The 19,739-nt window shown below is 36.3% G+C and overlaps 1 protein-coding gene across 9 annotated transcripts in view; it reads left to right on the top strand.

Moving 5' to 3' along the window:
- CACNA2D1 (calcium voltage-gated channel auxiliary subunit alpha2delta 1) overlaps window positions 1–19,517 on the top strand; it is a 433,534-nt gene extending 414,017 nt beyond the window's left edge. For 4 of the 9 annotated variants that reach the window (XM_055808421.1, XM_055808425.1, XM_027795375.2 and 1 more), the window contains 6 exons: window positions 526–581; window positions 670–799; window positions 2,860–2,972; window positions 5,996–6,078; window positions 7,366–7,454; window positions 14,872–19,517. In XM_055808421.1, coding sequence (XP_055664396.1) covers window positions 526–581; window positions 670–799; window positions 2,860–2,972; window positions 5,996–6,078; window positions 7,366–7,454; window positions 14,872–14,908 — 508 coding nt within the window. In that variant the 3' untranslated portion in view covers window positions 14,909–19,517. Of the gene's footprint in view, window positions 1–525; window positions 582–669; window positions 800–2,859; window positions 2,973–5,995; window positions 6,079–7,365; window positions 10,473–14,871 lie in introns of those variants that run through there. The other 5 variants (XM_055808423.1, XM_055808424.1, XM_027795372.2 and 2 more) reach the window with 2 other exon arrangements.
- The last annotated feature ends 222 nt before the right edge of the window (window positions 19,518–19,739 follow it).

Here is a 19,739-nt window from a genome sequence, read left to right as displayed (position 1 = left end):
CCTCGAGAGCAGGAATAGGGATGATTTTAAAAGCCAGCTGCTACAGTAATGATTTTTATAATACACTTGCAATATTCCAGTGTTTGTCTCCTTCTGAGCAATTTAATGAACTTTAATCAGTGTAAAGTATCTAATTCAGAAGCATTTTCCCCAAGTATGCTCAAAAGGAGTTCCGGCTGGTTTAAGTGTCAGAGGAATGCCAACGTGCCTCTTCCATTTCCCACAGAGGTGTAAGAGGAGGACATGGATGGCATGACAGCATTTCCATTATGTGAATTATGGGCACAAATGCTAGCAGAATAAAATACGAGTGTGAAAGAAGACGTGGTAGAAAGTGTGAAAAGAAAACCAGAGTCAAAACTGTAAGGCTTAAAGAAACACAGCTTTAATAACTGGCAAAAGGATAATAAGCCATGATAATGTCATTGTTAATAGATCTTATTTCAGGAGTTTTTAAGCATCTGTTAAAATACCAAGAAGACAGAGTCTTTAACATACAGATGTATCTTGTCTTTCTGTGTTCAGGTCTATCTTACAGCAGCTGTTTTTGAGCTTGACTTTTCCACGTTTCCTTGAAGCAGGTAAGTCCTGCCATAGTTGGGTCTCCCCATTGCACCTGTGACTTAAAAAATGTCATTGTTTATTTATTTTTTTTTTTATTTTCATCAGCTGACATGGAAGATGATGATTTCAGTGCTGCCCTGCCTAAAACAAGCTGTATCACTGAGCAAACTCAGTATTTCTTTGAAAATGATGATAAATCCTTTGGTGGGATTGTAGATTGTATAAACTGCTCCAGGTAAAATTTCTTAACTATAAATAATAATTTTTGGATATTCATTTATTTTACAAAAGAAAATGACACTATTAGAAGAATAAAGAATATATTTTGCATTCGTTACACCAAGCTTGCATAAGCAAGACAGGGAAGTATCTAGGCAGTAAAACGATAAATTGCATTCTTTTTGTATTTTTTAGAGTATATTTTAAGTGTAATAATTAAAGAATTATAGAAACATTTTATTAAAATTTTTGGTTTGTGGCCTGTATATGCTCCATGAGAATAGTATTTCTATCCCTGTTACATTTTGTTTTCTTTTAATTTATTACATAAACTTAAAAGCATGCTGCAATATTCAGAATGAGATAATTTTCTTTAATCTGGTTATGTATTGGAATTTTTGATGGTCAAGAAGATGATGCAATTTATCTTCAAATTTACCTTCTGTTCAGTAGCACTCATGATTTAAGAGCTGTGGCTCTTAATAAACAAACCATGCTGCTTTGTTTTGTGATTAAAAGAATTACTCTTCAGGCTCCATATGCCCATTCAAAATGATATTTAATGTTAAAAAAATCAGATACTTCAGAAACATAGTGACTTGGACCTAGATCTGTGTTTCATGCAAAAGCCTGCTGGGTTGAAAGTTTGCATACATTAGGATTTCTGAGAATGTCTTAGAAATTAACAGTGGGGTTTCACACTTCTTGAAGACAATATTTCAAGCCAGGAAAGAAAGACAGGACACTGGAGAATGGTGGATACAGCAAAAACATTCAGACCTTTTTTTCCCACTTCCATACTTCCTCCTCCATGTTGCTAGTTTGTATCTGCATGGTACCTGGTTGCACAGAGAACTCATAAGCTGGGATTTTGGGATTTGGTTTTGTTTTTTGTAGTTTTTTCATTTGTGTTTTGATTGTGTGGTTTGTTCTTTTTTGGTTTTTTTGGGTTTTTTCTTAATCTGGAGAGTTTACAGAAGCATTCTTTAGTTCAATTTACTAAAAGACTACAGAAATTATTATGCTAATATTGCAAAAATAGTGCCACAGTGTGTGAATGAGTATGAAAGGACAATTTAAGCCGGTTAAAACAAACCAGATATGTAATCACACCATCAGTTATTTAATTAACAGGTATTTTATCCTCTTACTGTACTTAATCAGTGGTATGAACATCTGTGAAATTTCAGAAATAATCTGATCAATTCACACCTAGGTAATAAAATTTGCCTGTATAGAGTGGTAACAACCCATATGAAAAGTCTTACTTACTAGTTTATGTGTATGAAAATGTATTTAGAATCCACTAAAAGCAATTAACCTATTAGACTGTACTGAATTTACCTCTGTTTGGCAGATGGAATATATTTTATTAATGACTAAGAAATGTTAAGATTTTTTTCTCTGCTTTTTTGAAGGCCTGTCTTCCTTTCTAATAAATTTCAATTGTACGTGAAAATTATCCTTGAAAAAAAATCCTTTAGTATCTGAGGCATGAAGCGTATTATCTTTAGTTTAAAGATATAATACTGCCTATTCAATTATCTATAAATTGAAAGTTACTGTACTAACTTAAAGGCCTTTCTTGGAATTGTATGTACATAAAAATACAAAAAATATAAATCCAATACAGAACAAACATTCCCTAAACCTCTTTCTCACCCTTCTTACAGACAGGTTTATGTGTTGGGGTTTTGTTTATTTCTTTCTTTTTGTGGTTGGGGGTTTTCTCGGTGTTGTTAGAGGAAGAAATGGTGCTGAACTGATGTTATTTCTCAGTACAGCTACTCTTGCAGCAGTACAGAGCTAGCTATTAACTCAATTAAAGTCATTTTATGCTCTTTTCCATTTTTTCTACTAATAAGTCTAGTTGAAAGGGGAAGCCATAGAAATGTCAAAAAGATTACAAAATTTATTATAAATGTTTCTCGCTGTTCATTAATGGGAAAGATAAACAGTAGCAGGCAGACTGAATCTGTGAAGTTAGATTACTTTTGTTCCAATACTGTGTGTCCTTCTCAAACATGGATTTCTTTGCTTCATTTAAACATAGGTTTTTGTTGGCTTTTTTTACAGACTTTATCATGCAGAGAAGATTTCCAACACCAATCTAGTATTCATTATTAGTGACAGCCAACTGCTGTGCCGCTCCTGTGACCCAAAGCCACTTATGCAAGCTGAGAAGCCGGGTATCCTTTAAAATCATGTTATTTAGTAATGCAGATTGATTTTCTACTATGATATACTGGAATATATTTGGAGAAAACGGCCTGTTTGTGTACATATCAGTAGCGTGGTTGCCATTGGAGTACTTGTAGCAGCAGATGTTTGTGGATGATATCACAAATCGTCTGAGGCAGCAGTCACTGAGGTAGAGAGCAAAGCTGTTATTTGTGAGGACCTAAACAGAAAAGGGCTCGCAGGAACTTAATGAAGTTTCCAAAAAGCAGATGCAAAGTCTTGGATCCAGGACGGAATAGTGACATGCAGCTGGACACACTGGGGGTGGAGTTACTGGAAATAGCTTTGCAGGAAAGGACTTGAAGATCATGATGGACAAGAAATTGAGCATCAGTTGCCACTATGCCTTACCAGTCACATCCTGGGCTATGTTAGCAAGAGTGTAGCCAGCAGGCTGGAAGAATTGATCCATCCAGCTTTTCAGCACTGATAAGACCACATCTGAAGTGCTGTGTACAGTTTGGGGCTTCCCAGTACCACACTGCCATCCTGGGGGAAGTCCAGTGAAGGGCCACCAAGGTGGTTGGCATCTGGAGCACAGGACAGGCAAGGGGAGTCTGAGACTCCTGGGTTTGTTCAGCCTTTAGGAAAGACAAGGGTATGTCTGTCTAGAGAAATAAAAAAAAAACAGCAACACCAACATGAGAGTGTTTGGTCATGAAAAGTCTGAATACTGCACTGATGCCTACAACACTGAGGTGAAGTGATGAAAGTGCTTTAGTGTGTGCTCAGTGCCAGTGAGAACTGCGTTTTGTGGAAACTGCTTTAACCATCAAAAGCTAAAGTTTATCCAGCTGTTAGCACAGAATTTCTTCAGAGCTGGCTGGAGACATAGGTGGTATACATGCTAAGCAGAGTCCTTGCAACCATGCATTAAAATTAAAAACATGTAAAAAGTTGTTCTAATTTGCAACCACCTTCATGCCAATCTCTATGCCTTTAGCCTGTTCACTCCAGTAGATACCTGTAGGTGATGGTGATGGAAATACATAAACCCAACATATACATACTCTAGGCAAGGAGAAATTCAACCTCAGTTTTTCTCTGTTATATGTGCCTGAGGATAGCACGCCAGAGATGGTAAATCAAATCATAATTTGGATTATTGTGACAGAATATGGAAAACAATTAGCAATACCTTTGTCCATGTCAGGAAGTTAGTTGAGACAGCCTCTCCCATTCCTGAAAGAAAAGCAGATGATGGTAGAGATGACCGAGTTTCTTTGGCACAAGCAATGCCTTCATTGCCATATCAATAAAACTGGAATTCCATCTACACTTTGGCTGAAAAGGAAGCTAGGTTGGGGTGGAAGCAATATCCATGTCATCACAGAGCTGTGTAAACATATCCTAATATTCTAATTCACTCCAGTCCCTGACAGGTTGATTAACTGTAGTCACTGTCTGAATTCCTAGTCAGGACTCGCTATAGAAAATGAAGCACGTTGGATGGGAAATGGGCACATAACGTGCATTTCCCTGTGGGGCCCAAACATTCTAGAAAGCAATAAATGACCTCAAATGGCAGCCAGAGCAGCTGGGTGGGCTTATGTTGACTAAATGAACTATTTTATTTTTGTTCCAACTATGCAGTAGTAAGCCATTCTCTATTTTCTATAACTAAGGTACATTGTGAAATGCAGATGTAGCATAACCTCACACAAGCAGACAGAATGACCTTTGGGTGCTATTCAGATGGTTATTATTAGACTCTGCTTCCTTTTTGCTGGTACAGCTTTGCTTGTGCACATTGTCTTTTTGAATATTTCTGCGATTTGACTCCCCTTTCAGCTGGGGCCTGGCAAAGGAAAGGGGAGGTGGGTCTGATAACATCTGAATGAAGACAGATGTAGATCTGTAGAACTAAATTCCCAGTCCTCTTGCCTTCTCTTTCATTGGGTATCTCCACTTATTGCAATGAAGCTGCTGTAGTACACAACAGTGCATGTATAGGATTGCTTCAAGTACAAGTTAGAGCTACTAAGAGAAATAAAGTATTGGTGGTCATTTTTTTTTAAAACACCAGCTTAGCTTTAAATTTGTGTACTACGAACTGTGGAATAAAAACAGCTTAACTTACTGAATGGTAACATAAGCAGGTTTCAACATAAGACAGTTCTGCAGTTTACCCTATCCATGCTTTTCAACTATGCCGCAATGATTTGTGTCCCTTGTTAGCCTGTGGCAAATGTGGAGTATAGTATTAACGCTTCAATATCAGCAATTACAGATTTCAGAGACATAAGCTAAAGTATTACCTCACATTTACAGTTATCTAATTAATAGCATGTCACTGCTTCCATTTCTATCCTGCTGTTGCACTGCTCGGACAGCATTTTCTTTGTCTGCATCACTGACATGCTAATGAGATCTGATTAGATTTTGTTGTTTAGTATCAAAGCCTACAGTGGGGTGATCTTGTCTATGATATTTGGGGTAAGATAGGTGTATACATAATAAAACCAGTAGTTCTCACCAGGCCTTCACTGCAATATATAGCATTACTCTTCCAAACAGGCTTCTTCACTTTTACTGTATATCTTCATTTTAGCAGAATAACTCAGTGGTAACATATGCTATAACCAATCAGCACCATTGAAAGTTTACTACTTTATCAAATATTTTCTGTAATATTTATGGAATGGTAATAAAGGCTATACAAATATCTTTAAAAAACCCTCAGCTTTTATTTTGTGTATGGTTCTGGAAGTACTGGTTCTAAAAAGTCATGCAGTATGTTTCTTTTCTTGATTAGAACAGTGTTAAAAAAAGAGTATTTGATTTTGATTTATCTGGAGGGTTGGTTTGATTTTGTTTAATTTAAACAAGGAACTGTGATTATTGATGTTTATTTTAATACTATCTGAATTATCATAAATCTTCTCTTTGCCCACTAAAGTAAAAACAGAACGTTAATCCTGCTAATGCACAATGCATGAAAAAGAGTCACGCTCCTTAACCAGGGAAACAGATGAAGGGCCAAATCCTTGTGAAATGGTCAAACAACCTAGATACAGAAAGGGTCCTGATGTCTGTTTTGATGAAGCCAAACAGGTAAATTTGAACTTATAAGACTTTAGGACTATGTTTAAAAACAATTGTAGAGTGTTTTAGAAGAGCTGTAAAAAACTATGTTTAAATGTACCTCGGTGCCTGGTAACCTATCTATCACTAAACACATACTGTTCACTCTGGACCATGGCCACTCTATTTCAAGTATCCCATAATTAACATAAAATTAACAGCTGCTTTTTTATCTGCCTTTCCTATAACCATTGCACTTTCACACATGATTCCCACTAGGAAAAATAACCCAGCAGTGAGCATAAAACTGGTGGTCTGTCTACAATGCTATGAAATTCAGTTCAGTAGCTTTCTCAAATACATGAGAAACCTGGCTTAGAAGTAGTATTTTTATGTTAGTGTTACCAAATATTAAAGGTGTTGTTAAATGATTAAAAACATTATATTTGATTAGGATGTTGTTCCTTTTAGAAATTCTGTAAATGTGTATTGACCTTAGGTGACGTTCTTAACAGGTATGAAAGTGCATTGCTTTACTGCAATCAGCAGAACTATGCTGTTTAGTACTCCCTGTACTGTATATATTAATTTTTTAAGAAGAAAAATTATAGCTGCGCCAGAATATACTCTCTGTCTTACCTTTCAAAATGCTGTATGAAAGCAAATATATTGAATTCAAATTGTTCAGCATAAATGTCAAGACAAAAAATACTGAACAGGGAAGTACCTGCCATTATAGAAAATATTTTTAAAATGAATTTGTAACACCTCATCTCATTTTTGCAAAGGAAAGATTGTCCAGACTAGAGCAGTTAGTTGGCTATAACTGCTGTGTAACAAGTTTTATTCCAGTATATTATCTGTTTTTCTTTAATAAGGACAATTACTGAGATGTCAGTAGTGTTATAAAAGCCCACAGAGTTGGTATTCAATGCATTTTTCTAGTAACCAGATTTTATTTTAAAAATAAATCTTCTTACTGGCCAACAAAGGTTAAATGAAGTTGAAAAAAACCTCCAAAAGCTATTTCACCATTGTAAATATTCTAAATCCTCCTGATACAATTGTGTGTGAAAGTACAACTCTTGCTTACTAGCATGATGTGCTAATCAGTGTGTAAGTCACGTGTTTTGTAACAGTGGACTGTTTTAGTTAAGTTTATTTGCAAAATTTGCTGTGAATCTCTTGCTCTTGGGTGGATGCTTTCACATTAACTCTGCTAACTGCCAGCAATCTGCATGATATCTCATCTTGTATGTCTTTTTTTCTGTGTTTTCTTTCCTTTCCTCTACTTGCTACTTTGCCCGTTATTAATAGGATCAGCCTATATGCACAACGAGTCGTGCCTCTGCCATGACGTCTGCTCCTATCTTCATTTTTCTGCAAGTTTTCATGTGGTGTGGATGGTCAGTTACTTTCTCTAATTTTTTGTTTTGTTCATGGCTTAAAAAATTAGCAGACTTTTTTACTTACTAAGCATACAAAAGAAAACAGAATGAAACGAGTCCCAAAAGCAGCAATCTGGAGCAAATTACTATTGCAATATTAAGGGAAATTAAATATGAAAAACCCTGTCTGGAGCCTTATAAATCACAATTACAGAGCACAAGGGCCTCTCCCACAGCAAATACAAAGACACGGGAACCTGTTGGATTTATATGGTTTGGGATTGCACATGTACCAACTGAGTCAGTGACATTCCTGGCAAAAAATTTTCCCCATGTTCCTGTTAAAATGAACAGAACAAGAAAGTTTTCTCCACAGAAACAAGCAAAGGTACAAAGTAATTAGAAGATACTATAATACCTGTGAAAATAAAGCTATACTTGGGGATAGCAAGGGTGAGCGATCTGTGTGCGAGTAAGAGTTACTATCAAGGAAAGTAATGTTTTCACAGCATTCAAGTTAATACATGTTAATGATGGTAAGCAATAGTGTGCATCAATTTGGTTAAACTGTGAATTCAGTCAAATCATATTTATTTATTTATTTTTAAATTTTTTGCAACCTACACATATTCATTGCCTAATTACAGGAGAAAGTGGGATTTTTTCTTCTGATGAAATACATGGATACGTGAAGTCCTGCATGTTGACCCAGTGCAGAGTCAGGTTCCTAGTGAAAGCCTTGGCGTTTCAGACTGTGTGGCATTTAATGGTGTGAGTGTGTGCACTGCTGTGCTAGTGACATGTGTGCGAGGGAACTGCTGATCTAAAGAGAATAAAATTCATCACCTTGCACACTGGAGGGGTTTCTGATCAATATTATTACTCAGAAAACCACTAGAGGGAGATACTAACTTATCTATCAAAGTAAAGCCAGCAGAGGCAGAAATGGAAACTCGGAGGTAATTTTTCAGTTAGTGTAGTAAAAGATAGAAAATTGTAACAATTCAGAACACTCATTTTCTCAATATTTTGTGTTCTCTTTATACCTGGGGGAAGGTTCAATTAATATGACTTGAACCATCAGTGGAAAAAAAGCTTGGAGTTCTGTTTAACAGCTGTAGTTGAGTAATTTTGAAGTTTCCTATTCTGTATTTAAATGATCTAATGTCTAGCAAACCTAGGAAGTTGCACAGACGTGGCTGAAGGTTGTAAGGAAGGGTGAAGGTCCCCTCCCCCAAGCCAGTGGTATTTCACATTAACATCTAGAAGATTAAACATCTCATGTTCTTACTCATGCATTTTGGTCTGCAAGTAACCTTATTTTAATTAAAAAGCTACTGTCCCATGTACATAAAGCAGCAGGGACTCACCTTGAGCTGAATTCTTTATGTCCAAACTGGTCTTTCTGCTCAAGAAGGCAAACCAAAATACTGGGAAACACACAAAATATAGTTTTAGCTGACAGACTTTTGGCAGCGGAAAGTTATAAGGTAATTTTGTTCATCCATCCTGTTTTTAATAACACTGTGATTTGGGAAATGGCTTCTTATTGGACATTAGTCGTGTAGCTTTATTAAAATCACTCAAGCCAACACAGATACAAACCAGCTGATCAGGTTCAATAACAGCAGCTGGGGTTTTTTCTTTCATCAAGGATAACAAAATAGTCTTTTTCACCCCCTTGAGTAGCTTGCTTTTACTTTGTACATTGTTTTTGTTAGTCATGCCATGAAGAGAAGTCTACAAGCTTTTAGCTGCTTCTGGAAATGCCTTATTTCTGTCAGTTTGCAGGGATGTTGGTGGGAGCTTTGAGGGGGCTTAGCAGCCCAGACAACTGTATACATTGTGATGGGGTGGGCTGTATCCCTGATCTACATGTGGGTACCTGTACAACTTTGACTGCTTTGTGTGGTAGCCCAGACAAAGGATAGTAACACAAAATTTTTGAAAGACCATGCATTGGGACTTGAAATGACTCTTGACAAAAAAGCAAAGGTGTTCTCCATGCAATATGAAGCATTTAAAACATGTGCTTATGAAAAGTGTAATTTTGAGGTAATCAGTTGATATCAAAGGCCAGATCAGAAGCTCTTTGGTAAATATTGTTGCTTTATCCTTTTTATAGTCGGTGTAGCACAGTGGGTTCTGATACATGATAAAGGTTGCAAGACAAAGTTTTAGTACATTAAATAGTTATACTGTACTTCTAAAGGAGTATCTAGTATGTTTATAGGCTTAGACATGTATGTGTATATATTTGTATTTATATTTCTGTGTGTGTCTTTAAAATTTTGGACTGGCACTGCCTTCAAGGAAATGTTGATTTATAGCAATGAATATACAGGTTTGATATTAACAATTAAGATGTGGTTTTATAAAAGCATTCATTTCCATTCTGCAAATGCTGAATAATTTTCACGGTGTGCGATGCTGTAAAATAACCCTCTCTAGAGTTATCATAGTAAGGCATGACATGAAGGAGATGACATTTGGATTTGATGCTTTTCTACCTCAAGCATGCAAGCAAATTTGACATGTGACAGTAATGCAAGAAATTTCTGATACACCTCTGATGAAATGAAACTAGCTAAAGAGGATTCTTTCCAATTTCTTTTCCAACTCTTTCTCTCTTCAAAGAGAAATAATATAGAGAACATTATTTTGAAGACAACAAAGAGAGGACTTCCCCAACTGATCTGTTCGTTATTCAGGTTTTCTCTGTGACTAATGTAATGGGCTGGAAAATGCCAGTGAAACTGCTTAAAAATAGTTCAGTGTGTAACTGCAGTGGTAGAGGTAAAGGTGAGGTAAAGATAAGATAAAATGATGCTATGCCATTTGTTACAACAAATTTTATAAAAATCTTAAAAATAACATTTACAAAAAAACAGTTGAGAAGCTTTCTTAATGTTCAGGAATAGGGAAGTATTTTCAAATAAGACATTTTGAAGATCATTCAAAACTGATGTTTTGCTCAATCTGGTTGCAAATTAATGACAGGATCCTTCTCATTTCCATAAAACAGTTGATTTTTTGAATTTATGTAAATCAGCTTGTAATCACACTTTCTCCTTCCCCGCCCCCCCCCCCCCCCCCCCCCCCCCCCCAATTTCTTGTGATTTTCACAACAGTTAAAGTACACAAGAAAATTACAATGTGCAGTTCTGGGGAGGAAAATTTAATTTAGGTAGGATTTACTGTACCTTCTTTGCCACTACTATTTTTGTTTTGGCTTAGGACACAAAAGAATAACTGATTCCAGAGAGAATATTTAGAAATTGTTCTTTGCTGAACTGCTGGTTTACCACTGTAAATTGGTCTACAAACCTCAGAAATGCAATATGACTTTGATCAATACGAGGTTAAAATCTCACCAACACTGAAATATGTGCATAAACCTTGTATGCTTTTGTCGAGTATAGTTTAACTCTGTCATTCATAATATGAAAATGCCTCTCCTGCATTAGGCTTCCAAGACATTCTCCACTGCTGTGAAGTAGTGAATCCTTTACAAACTGTTCTGGGTAGTCTTAGTGAGAGAGCAAAAGATATTAAAATACTTCTTTTCCATCCAGTAGGAACATTACTAGTATAACTGCTGAATGGAAAAGCAGTGCCCATAAATTGTGATGGTAGTTTTAAAAAAAAAATATCTCAAAAAGCAAATAGAAATGGGCAACAGAATGGGTTGTTGTTGTTTTTTTTTTTCTAATACATATAGTAGTGGGATGAATTAATTAACATCATTTACCCAATATTTTGTCTAATGCAGAGGTGACATGAAAGCTGAATACTGTATAATTCTATATGCACAGGACCATCTACTCTGTATACATAATGGATGTCATTTTCACTACACTGATATTTTCCCCTTCCTATTATGCACAATTTTGTTGAAAACCTTTCTAACTCTCCAGGCATCTCCCCTCTGTTGGAAAATTTTAAACCTTATGCTTTACTTTAGGCTATTTCTTCAAAGATAACACTTCTAAGTAATTTCAGTGATATGAATCTTAAATACCAAGAGGTAACACAGTATCGTTCATTGAATTCGTGTGAGAAGGAACCTTTACTGATAATTCTGTTTCTGATGGTACTTGCTGTGAGGAAGAAACAACAGGGTTATTTTTAGGTACTCTGAATAGAAATAAAGCTACATGACAGGACACAATGCAGATGCAAAAAGTGACAGAGCTAAACTAAATAAACCAGAAAGTTCAGTGCATCTTCAAATCTTAGCATCCTACTCCAAATCTGGTGCAGCAGAGTTCACTTATGACTTATTTGTTGACCGGAAACCTTGGGAATTTTGAACTTGTAGAGTGCAGTCAACTAAAAAAAAAAAAAAAAAAAAGCTTTAGCCAGAATTATACAACTAAATTATAAGGCTAACAGATGGCAAAGACACATCTGGAAATGGCTCTTATTGATAAAGAGCAGCAGCTAACGTGAGCTATTTGCTTCAGGAAAGAATGAAAAGAAAATTTTTCTCTTGTTTTTTTTCGTTTGGTTTTTTTTTTTTTTCCTGAAGAATTTGGATGCTGTTTTGTTGTTTGGCTTTTTTTTTTACATCTGAGTTTCTAAAGGAGACTGTTGGTGAATGCTGTAATTCCTGATGACATATTGTATCTAATTTGTCTGCTTTATTTGATTTTCTGTATAGTTATGCCAAACTTCTGATTCCTCTGACTTCTCTGCTTTAAACAATGCATTATGTGTGGTGGGAATCCTGTTAAAGTCTTCACCCTCAAAACCGAAGTTCTATGCTGTGCCCTGTAATACCCAAGTCCCCTCTCTGCACCTCTGTTACCAAGCAGTTGCCCTAACACCATATTTCACTTTGTACTTTTTATTCAAAACTTTATACTATAATTTTCAGCGTATTTTTCAGGATGACCATAAAATTTCTTTATCAGACCTCCTAATTTCTTGTTTATAGCTGATCTGCCATTTTAATGTGCTTTCCTGTTCTTGCCCATTTCAGTAATATTACTTTCTTAAATACTGACCTTTTCGCTGAGACAGTGTACTAAATGTCCCTACGGATTCATGCAGGGGTGTTTCTTTGGGGTTTGGTTTTGGTCTTTTTTTTGGTGGTGGTGGAGGATGTGGGGGTGTTTTTTAATTTATATAGGAGTTGTGGTTTGGGGTGACGGGTGTGGGAAGTGGTTGCTTGTTCTAATTGTTCATTTTACCTGGATATCTAATGCAAAATTGCTAAATACTCTTCTGGATCCTTGTAAGGGGCTTGTTTTTTAAGATGCTGCTTCTAGTTTTCTTCCCTGATTTCTGGTTTGGTTTTTTTTCTGTTTGATAAGTTTTTTCTATTTTCTTGGAATTGGAGCTGTTTGGATTTTTTTAACTGCTTTTGGTAATTTTCATGTATTTCCCTTTCTTGAAATTGGTATCTTTTGTTTTGGATTTGTTTGGCCTCATGTCTCACACAACAATGCTAAATCCTATTGCATTGTGGTCTACAGAGCTACTTTAGCTATACTAGAGCTATACAGAGTAGCTCTCTACTAGTAATTTTGAGAAGGGCCCTGGGAAGCACTAAAGATTGAAAGACTGATCCAAAAGGCCGTCATTTATCACACCCAAAAAAGTGATCTCTACATCTCTTTTTGATAAGGCATTGATCCAGTTTATATGTGGCTTCTCTAATCTCACATCACATTTCATGAGTGATATTGTCACTTTGATCAGGTGGGCAGCAGTGCAATCCCAGTATTAAGTTTTTATTTCTAGACTGTGAAATTTTTTACCCACAGAGATCCATCACACTTTCCTTTTCCTGTAAGACTTTTATGCTATTACACTTTGTATTATCCTTCACGTACCACCCTTCTGCTGTATGTCCTACACTGGCATTCTTACAGAGTTGATAGCCTGACAATGTTCTGTCCTCCTGATTATTCTCCTTCCACCAGATTTCTGATATGTGTATTATTTTGGGATGCCTTATTGATAATTTGCCTTCATTCCCCCATCGTAATTTTACTTTCCTAGCATTGGTGTAGAAGCACTTGAAAGTTTTGCTTAAGGATGTATACCAATGAATTAAATGTGTTTTAATGACCCTTCCGTATGTATCCTGATTGTACTTTTGACCTCCACCCGCGCCCCAGCCTTTCCTGAAGCACGCTGAAAATTAGTTACACATGCCTCAGTGGCATGTCAGTCTGAATCAGGAGCTGTTCCGTGCTCGTTGGCTTTCCTCTGCTTTCTGTTCTAAAAACTTGTTAAACTCTGTGCCATCAGCTGGGCTCTGTTACTGTCAAGGTGCAGTCTGTCCTTCCCTGCACACGTTCCTCCTGTTCAAGAAGTTTTCTCCATTCCCACTATGCCTAGAGTCACTCCTCCCTACACTGCTGTCTTGTCCTTGGAGGCTTGGGATCTCTTGGAAAATAGAAAGTGTCTTTTTATACTATGGGTAGAGAATACCGTGCAAACAAGAGGAAGACCAATTATTTTCAGCCGTCAGAGCTACCCATGAATCTCAGACTCAGTGGACAGAGCAGTGCAGGGGGTGGCTGGAACATTGTCCTGGTGCTTTAGGCAGCTAAAGCATAGATTATGTCAGTCCTGAGAAACAAGAAAGTATAAAGATATTACAGACTCCAGAACAGGTGCTGAATATATTTCAGCCAGACTAACAAATTAGTCTATAGTGTGGAAGATATTATGCATTATAGGCAAAGTAGGACCAAATAACAGCACGGGGAATGGGGCAAAGAGGAGTGACTGCTGTATGGCATAATAAAGTTAGGTCTGTGGATGTGTGACAGAGCGGTGCAGCTACGAGTGAGCCCTCAAACTGGAGGGTGTCTTCTCTATGGACTGCGCCAAATGCGTACAAAAAGCCCATGGAAAATTTGGTTCTTGAATACAGCATCAGAGGCAAAGAAAGGATTTTCATTCTCTTTGATCATATCTTCACCTGCAGAGCATATTTGTCTTAATGTGCAATCGTGTTGATAAAATGGGCATGAACATATTCTGGCATTTGTTTTCTAATCTTGAAAAGTTAACTGTTCTTCCATCCTGCCTTGCAATAAAGTGGTACTCAAAATATCCAAATTGATGTAATTTTAAGGAATATATAAGTGGTTTATTGGGCCCTCCAGGTATACCCCATAGCATTTCATGTTTGATTGTGCAAGTATCCCATCTAGTTCATAAATGACTGCAGTAAGCTTTGTAAGTATTTAATCCTCCCATGCTTATAGTTAATGTAGTAATGCCACTCTTCGTATCAAAAATCAGACAAACTTCCAGGAACTATTTTGTTGTTATTTTAGGCAAAATAACATATATATGACCAAAAAGGATGCCTCAAGGATAGTTCAACATGTTGAAGACTAAAATATAGTTTACTGCTCAGGAAATTTAATTGTAATGAATATTAAATGATTTCTTCTTTTCTTGTCAACAGGAAGATTCAGCTGACTGCGGTGGTGTCTCTGGTCTGAGTCCATCACTGTGGTCTATGGTAGGAATTCAGTTGGTCCTGCTTTGGCTGTTATCTGGCAGCAGATACTGCCAGTTATGACCTTGCTAAACCAAAACCTGCATAACTTAATCAAGACCCGGCCAAAACGATAGCCTCAGTTTCATTTTTAAAAGGGTCAGCTATTCAGACAGCAGCAGAACAACAGTGCTCGTGTCTGGTTATCACTCGTTGTGAGACTCATAAAGGCACCCACGGTGGCTGCATGTCGGATCCTTAAATGTGTGTGAATGCTGCATCATCTATGCCATCCAAACAGAATTCTGTACGTGCTCCATTGGGGAATCTAAGAATATTAAATTTTTTTTGTTTGTTTGTTTGTTGTGGTAATGTTGATGACTTCATGTAAAAGGGCTCCCCTGACAATAGCTTATGTATATGATTTTAATTTCTTTCAAGCTTTGGATATCTTGGAGATTTATATTCTTTTACATGAACAGTTATTTAAAAAAAAAAAAAAAAAGGAAAAAAGAAAAAAGAAAACGTACTCCCCGATATAGATTACTAGCACCATGATGGCTGAACATCATGTTTAGCTTGATGGCTGAACATCAGCTTTGTCCAAACTATTTGAGTAAAATGGAAATACTGGCGAGTCTTCATCAGAAGTTCAGCATGATTGAAATGCTTTATGATGAGTGGTTTACTCTTCCAAAATAAGTCATGTAGCCAGCTAAGTTTTGGTAGGTTGATAAATTGTCAGTTTAAAGGAAGGAAGGAGGAAAACTTCTCTTTTAAAAAATATGAAGGTGCTTGAGGGTTTAACTAAAAAGTAATTATCATCTTAAACTTGGTGTCATCTTCTGTCAGAAAAAATGTTAATTTCAGTGTAATATTCACCTCCTTTTCACAATGCAGTTATATATAAAGCTAGTAGAATCCTTCAAAGGCTCAAACAAAAACGCTTGTGAATGAAAAATGTCTTTGTGATATTTGAACGTTGGTTTCCAAGGGTATTTTGCATGATGATGATGATGCTATATTGTTGTTTTTCAGTTTGTTTTCTTTGATGGTAGAGTATAGTTCATTGAAAAGATAACTGAGTGATTCTTTTATTGTGTGAGAAACTGAACATTGCAAGTTGCAATCAAATCATATTAAATTGTATTATGAGACAGAGCTCTGAATATACTGTGCAATGAAAAAGCTGAGAAAATAGGGTAAATTTAGCTATCATAACAAAAGGGTTGAGTTGGAATTTTTACTGAATAGTGATCTCACATGAATACCTGTGTACAGATATTTTAGGTATATAAAAATCAGATTTAACACATTTATTTTTGGAAGTATATGTTCTCTAAGATTCATATCAGGTTCCCCCTTTGTTCCCTTCATATAAAACCACCCATAAGAGTGAAACCTCCTTTGTGCTATTTGTTATTGAAAATAGCATATTTAACAGCAAAACGTCCTGGTTGCTGAGATTAGAAGACATGCAAACAAATGGGGAGCCTTGAATCTATATGTATGCACATTGATACTTGATTGTGAATAATAATTTTAAAAGTTGTTTTTTTACAACCTCATTGGTGATACAGATTGGTGCAGTAAATTACAATATTACAGTGTAGCACAGTGTTGATGCAAAATATGATTTGCGCTTTTTTCTAGTTTTCAGAATTAAACAGTATTGCAAGACAGCTAAACCAATGAATGTGCAACTCTGCTGTTATTGTACAATTCCGCTAACAACTGCAATATGCAAATACTAACATGGCACAGTACACTAGCTCTTTAAAAAAAATAAGAAAATGCAAAGCATTGGTATGTATATGCTGGCGATTGATTGATATAATTTTGATCATGCCAAAAGCTTAAAGAAATAATTGGGCATGCATTAATATCCTATGAAAACTGAAGAAGCTACTCAAAGCCATGGCATGGCTTAAAAGATCAGATGTCTACTGTAGTTGTACCCGTGGCTGGTTTGTTGTTTTTCTCATGTACCTTGGCTCCAACTGTGTATTTTCTCATGTTTGGGAATACAGTGAGTGAAAAAATAAAACCTGACCTTTTGTTTGGTAATCAGATCTAGCTTTTTAAAAAAATATCTCTAGTAAAGTAATGGGGTTAAAAGTACAGTTAACTGTGTTGGATGACTTCAGGTCCTCCTCAGGGAAGGTGAGCTAATTATGATAATATGGGTGAAGATAATTTTGGAGCTCTTCCTTCCAGTCATATTACTGTGCTTCTCTTCACCCTATCACCAGTTATCACCTGATAAAAAATCGATTTGAGTCTTTCTAATGCTAAGACTGCAACTGCTTTTTTCCTTAATGTGCTCAATTGAAATCCTATGGGAGTTTTGTAGGATTAGGCCAATACCGCACTCATAGCTTTTACTGTAAGATTATTTAAAACGCATATTAGTTTGCATTTTGCTCTTTTAATTCCTTGAAAGATTGTCAGTATATTAAGTTCACTATACTTTTCACTCAGCTTCCCAAAAGAAACCCTTCATGGAAAAGTTTCATTATTTAACGTTTTGGAACAATTTGCTTATGCTGGTAGACCATATTTTGAGTTCCTTAAAAAACATTTGATGAGTGTCTGTAGGCAGAAATAAAGATGGCACAAAGCCATGCTGCCACAGGAAACAACTGTGGCTTTTGCTCTCACTCCACTTCCCTTAGAGTGCTCAAATACAAAAGGAGGGAGCAGCCGGTGCCATGCAGACACATTAGCCTTCTTGGGTTATCCAGAGAGGGAAATGTCTTCTGTTCCTCTCCTCTGCCCCTCCATTAAGACCTGAAGAAACACATCTTAGCCTTCCAGCCGTTATACCTGTCTGATAGAAAACTCAGGATCTGGCCCTCCTGGAAGGGCTTAGTACTGTCCCCATAGAACTCAATACTTTAAAAGGGAAAAAAAAAATTTTTTTTGGCTTGTTTATGCAGAAAGCAATATATATTTTGATTATATCCAGGTGACGGTCAAGATTTTTTAGAACGCACTGCCTAGATATCTGCAAATCACAAAACACAGATAGAAAATACAATGTCAACTTCAGCTATCTCAAAATGTGGATACCAATCTGTTAGAAATAACTTGCAAGGATAAATTGTGTATTCTCATGCAGAAGTGTATCCTTAATCTTATATAATGCATAATAGTCCTCTTGTCTGTGAGAGAAGAAACTTGATCCTAGGCTTTAAATTGAGACATTTTCAAATAACAAGATGTTGTAAAAAGTTTTGGTTTTTTAAGCCAGATAAAAAGCTCTGTTGATATTTGCTCAGATCCTTTAAATAGCACTAAGGGAACTGTTGAGACTGTTTCAGTTTACACAGAAGTCATGCAGCCTATTGTATGTCTGACAAATAACCACCATTAAAGTTGTTAGAGCATGGTACTGTGCAAAACATGATCTGAAGACTTAACATGAAAGGTTTCTTTCTGGTTTTTCATTTAAACAACCAGCATTACTGCCAAAACACTGACCGTGGTCCATATTTGTAACAGGTTTTTAACATGACATAGCAGGTTTGATCAACAAGATTTTTTAGGTCCTGTACCTTTAAGACTTTAGTATGATCTTTTTCATGTTTCTAATGCTTGAGGCTTTACTGCTTAACTTGACAAAAAACAGTGTTGCTGCCATTTGTAAGTTTTCCTATAATATTCCTTTTACTAACTTCAAAACTGGCCTTACGGGGTTCAAATAGGCAGTATCCCTTTTAAGTGACCTTTGCAACCCAAGTGTTACTTGCTGCGGTTGAGAGTTTTTCGACATCACTGAAGAGACATTAAGACCTTTTGTTCCCATTAACACTTAAGCTCAGAAAATGTGCTTAGGATGTCTTAATTTCAAAACAAAACCTCAGTCCCACTGGTCCTAAAAATTCAGATGTTAGCACGCTGGTTATTAAGAAGTATATTAATGCCTACAAGGCACTGCAACACGCTTGGGTGTTTTTGGAAGGTCAGCTGAAGGTGAAATCTTACTATCTCCTTCCTTAGTATAAATTTTACCCTAGCTTCATCAAACATCCAAGCCTTTAACAAAGGCCAGACTTTTTTTTTTTTTTCATACCACGATGTTAATATTGTTAATACACGTTGTACACTATTGTAAAAAGATTAAAACAAAGTGTCTGAAAACAATTCAAGAGTTTTGAAAAGTTAGCCTCACCCTCTTCCCAGCTACTTGCATCTGTCCTGTTTATGGTTTAAAAGAAAAACATCATCTTGAAGAAATAACTTCACTGAGGCTAAAGGGATACTGTCTTGTTCGGATGCCATGAAATTGCGATTGTGATCTGACAAAGCTGTCTTCTCTTCTTGTGTTGTATGGAATGTCTGGATCATGCTTTCTGGGGTATTTTTATTGAAATGCTCAGTGTGCGTTTCTGCAAAAAAAGACTTGGTTGCTTTTACAAGGCAAACAGGTCTTTCTCCCTTTTCTTGTGTTCTCTTGACACTTTTGTGGAACTTGACAAGCCTGGAAAAATAATTTTTTTGTAAAAATTTGTACAATAATGTTATAAAAAAGTTTATAATCCTAGAACTGTTGTGTTAATTCTTGTGCAAAAACAGTATATTCAGAATAAAAGTTTATCATTTAAAATCAACAGCTACTTTGATTGTTCACTTTGTAAAATAAAAACATGTAAATAAGAGCCCACATGATTTGCTATATAATACTTTTGAATTTGCTATATTAATTGCATCCAAGTGTCTGAAAGAGAGATGTTTTCCAATGTGGAGACAATGATCTAACACTGTTCTTATTTGGGTTCAAAGGAGGATGTGCAGCAAAGCAAACCCTCATTTCTGCTTCATTTGTGGCTGTG

This window comes from Falco peregrinus, chromosome 6 (genome assembly GCF_023634155.1).
Source record: "Falco peregrinus isolate bFalPer1 chromosome 6, bFalPer1.pri, whole genome shotgun sequence".
NCBI classification, from domain to species: Eukaryota; Metazoa; Chordata; class Aves; order Falconiformes; family Falconidae; genus Falco; species Falco peregrinus.
The sequence above is the reverse complement of the archived record's forward strand: the minus strand, read 5'-3'. Positions and strand labels throughout refer to the sequence as shown.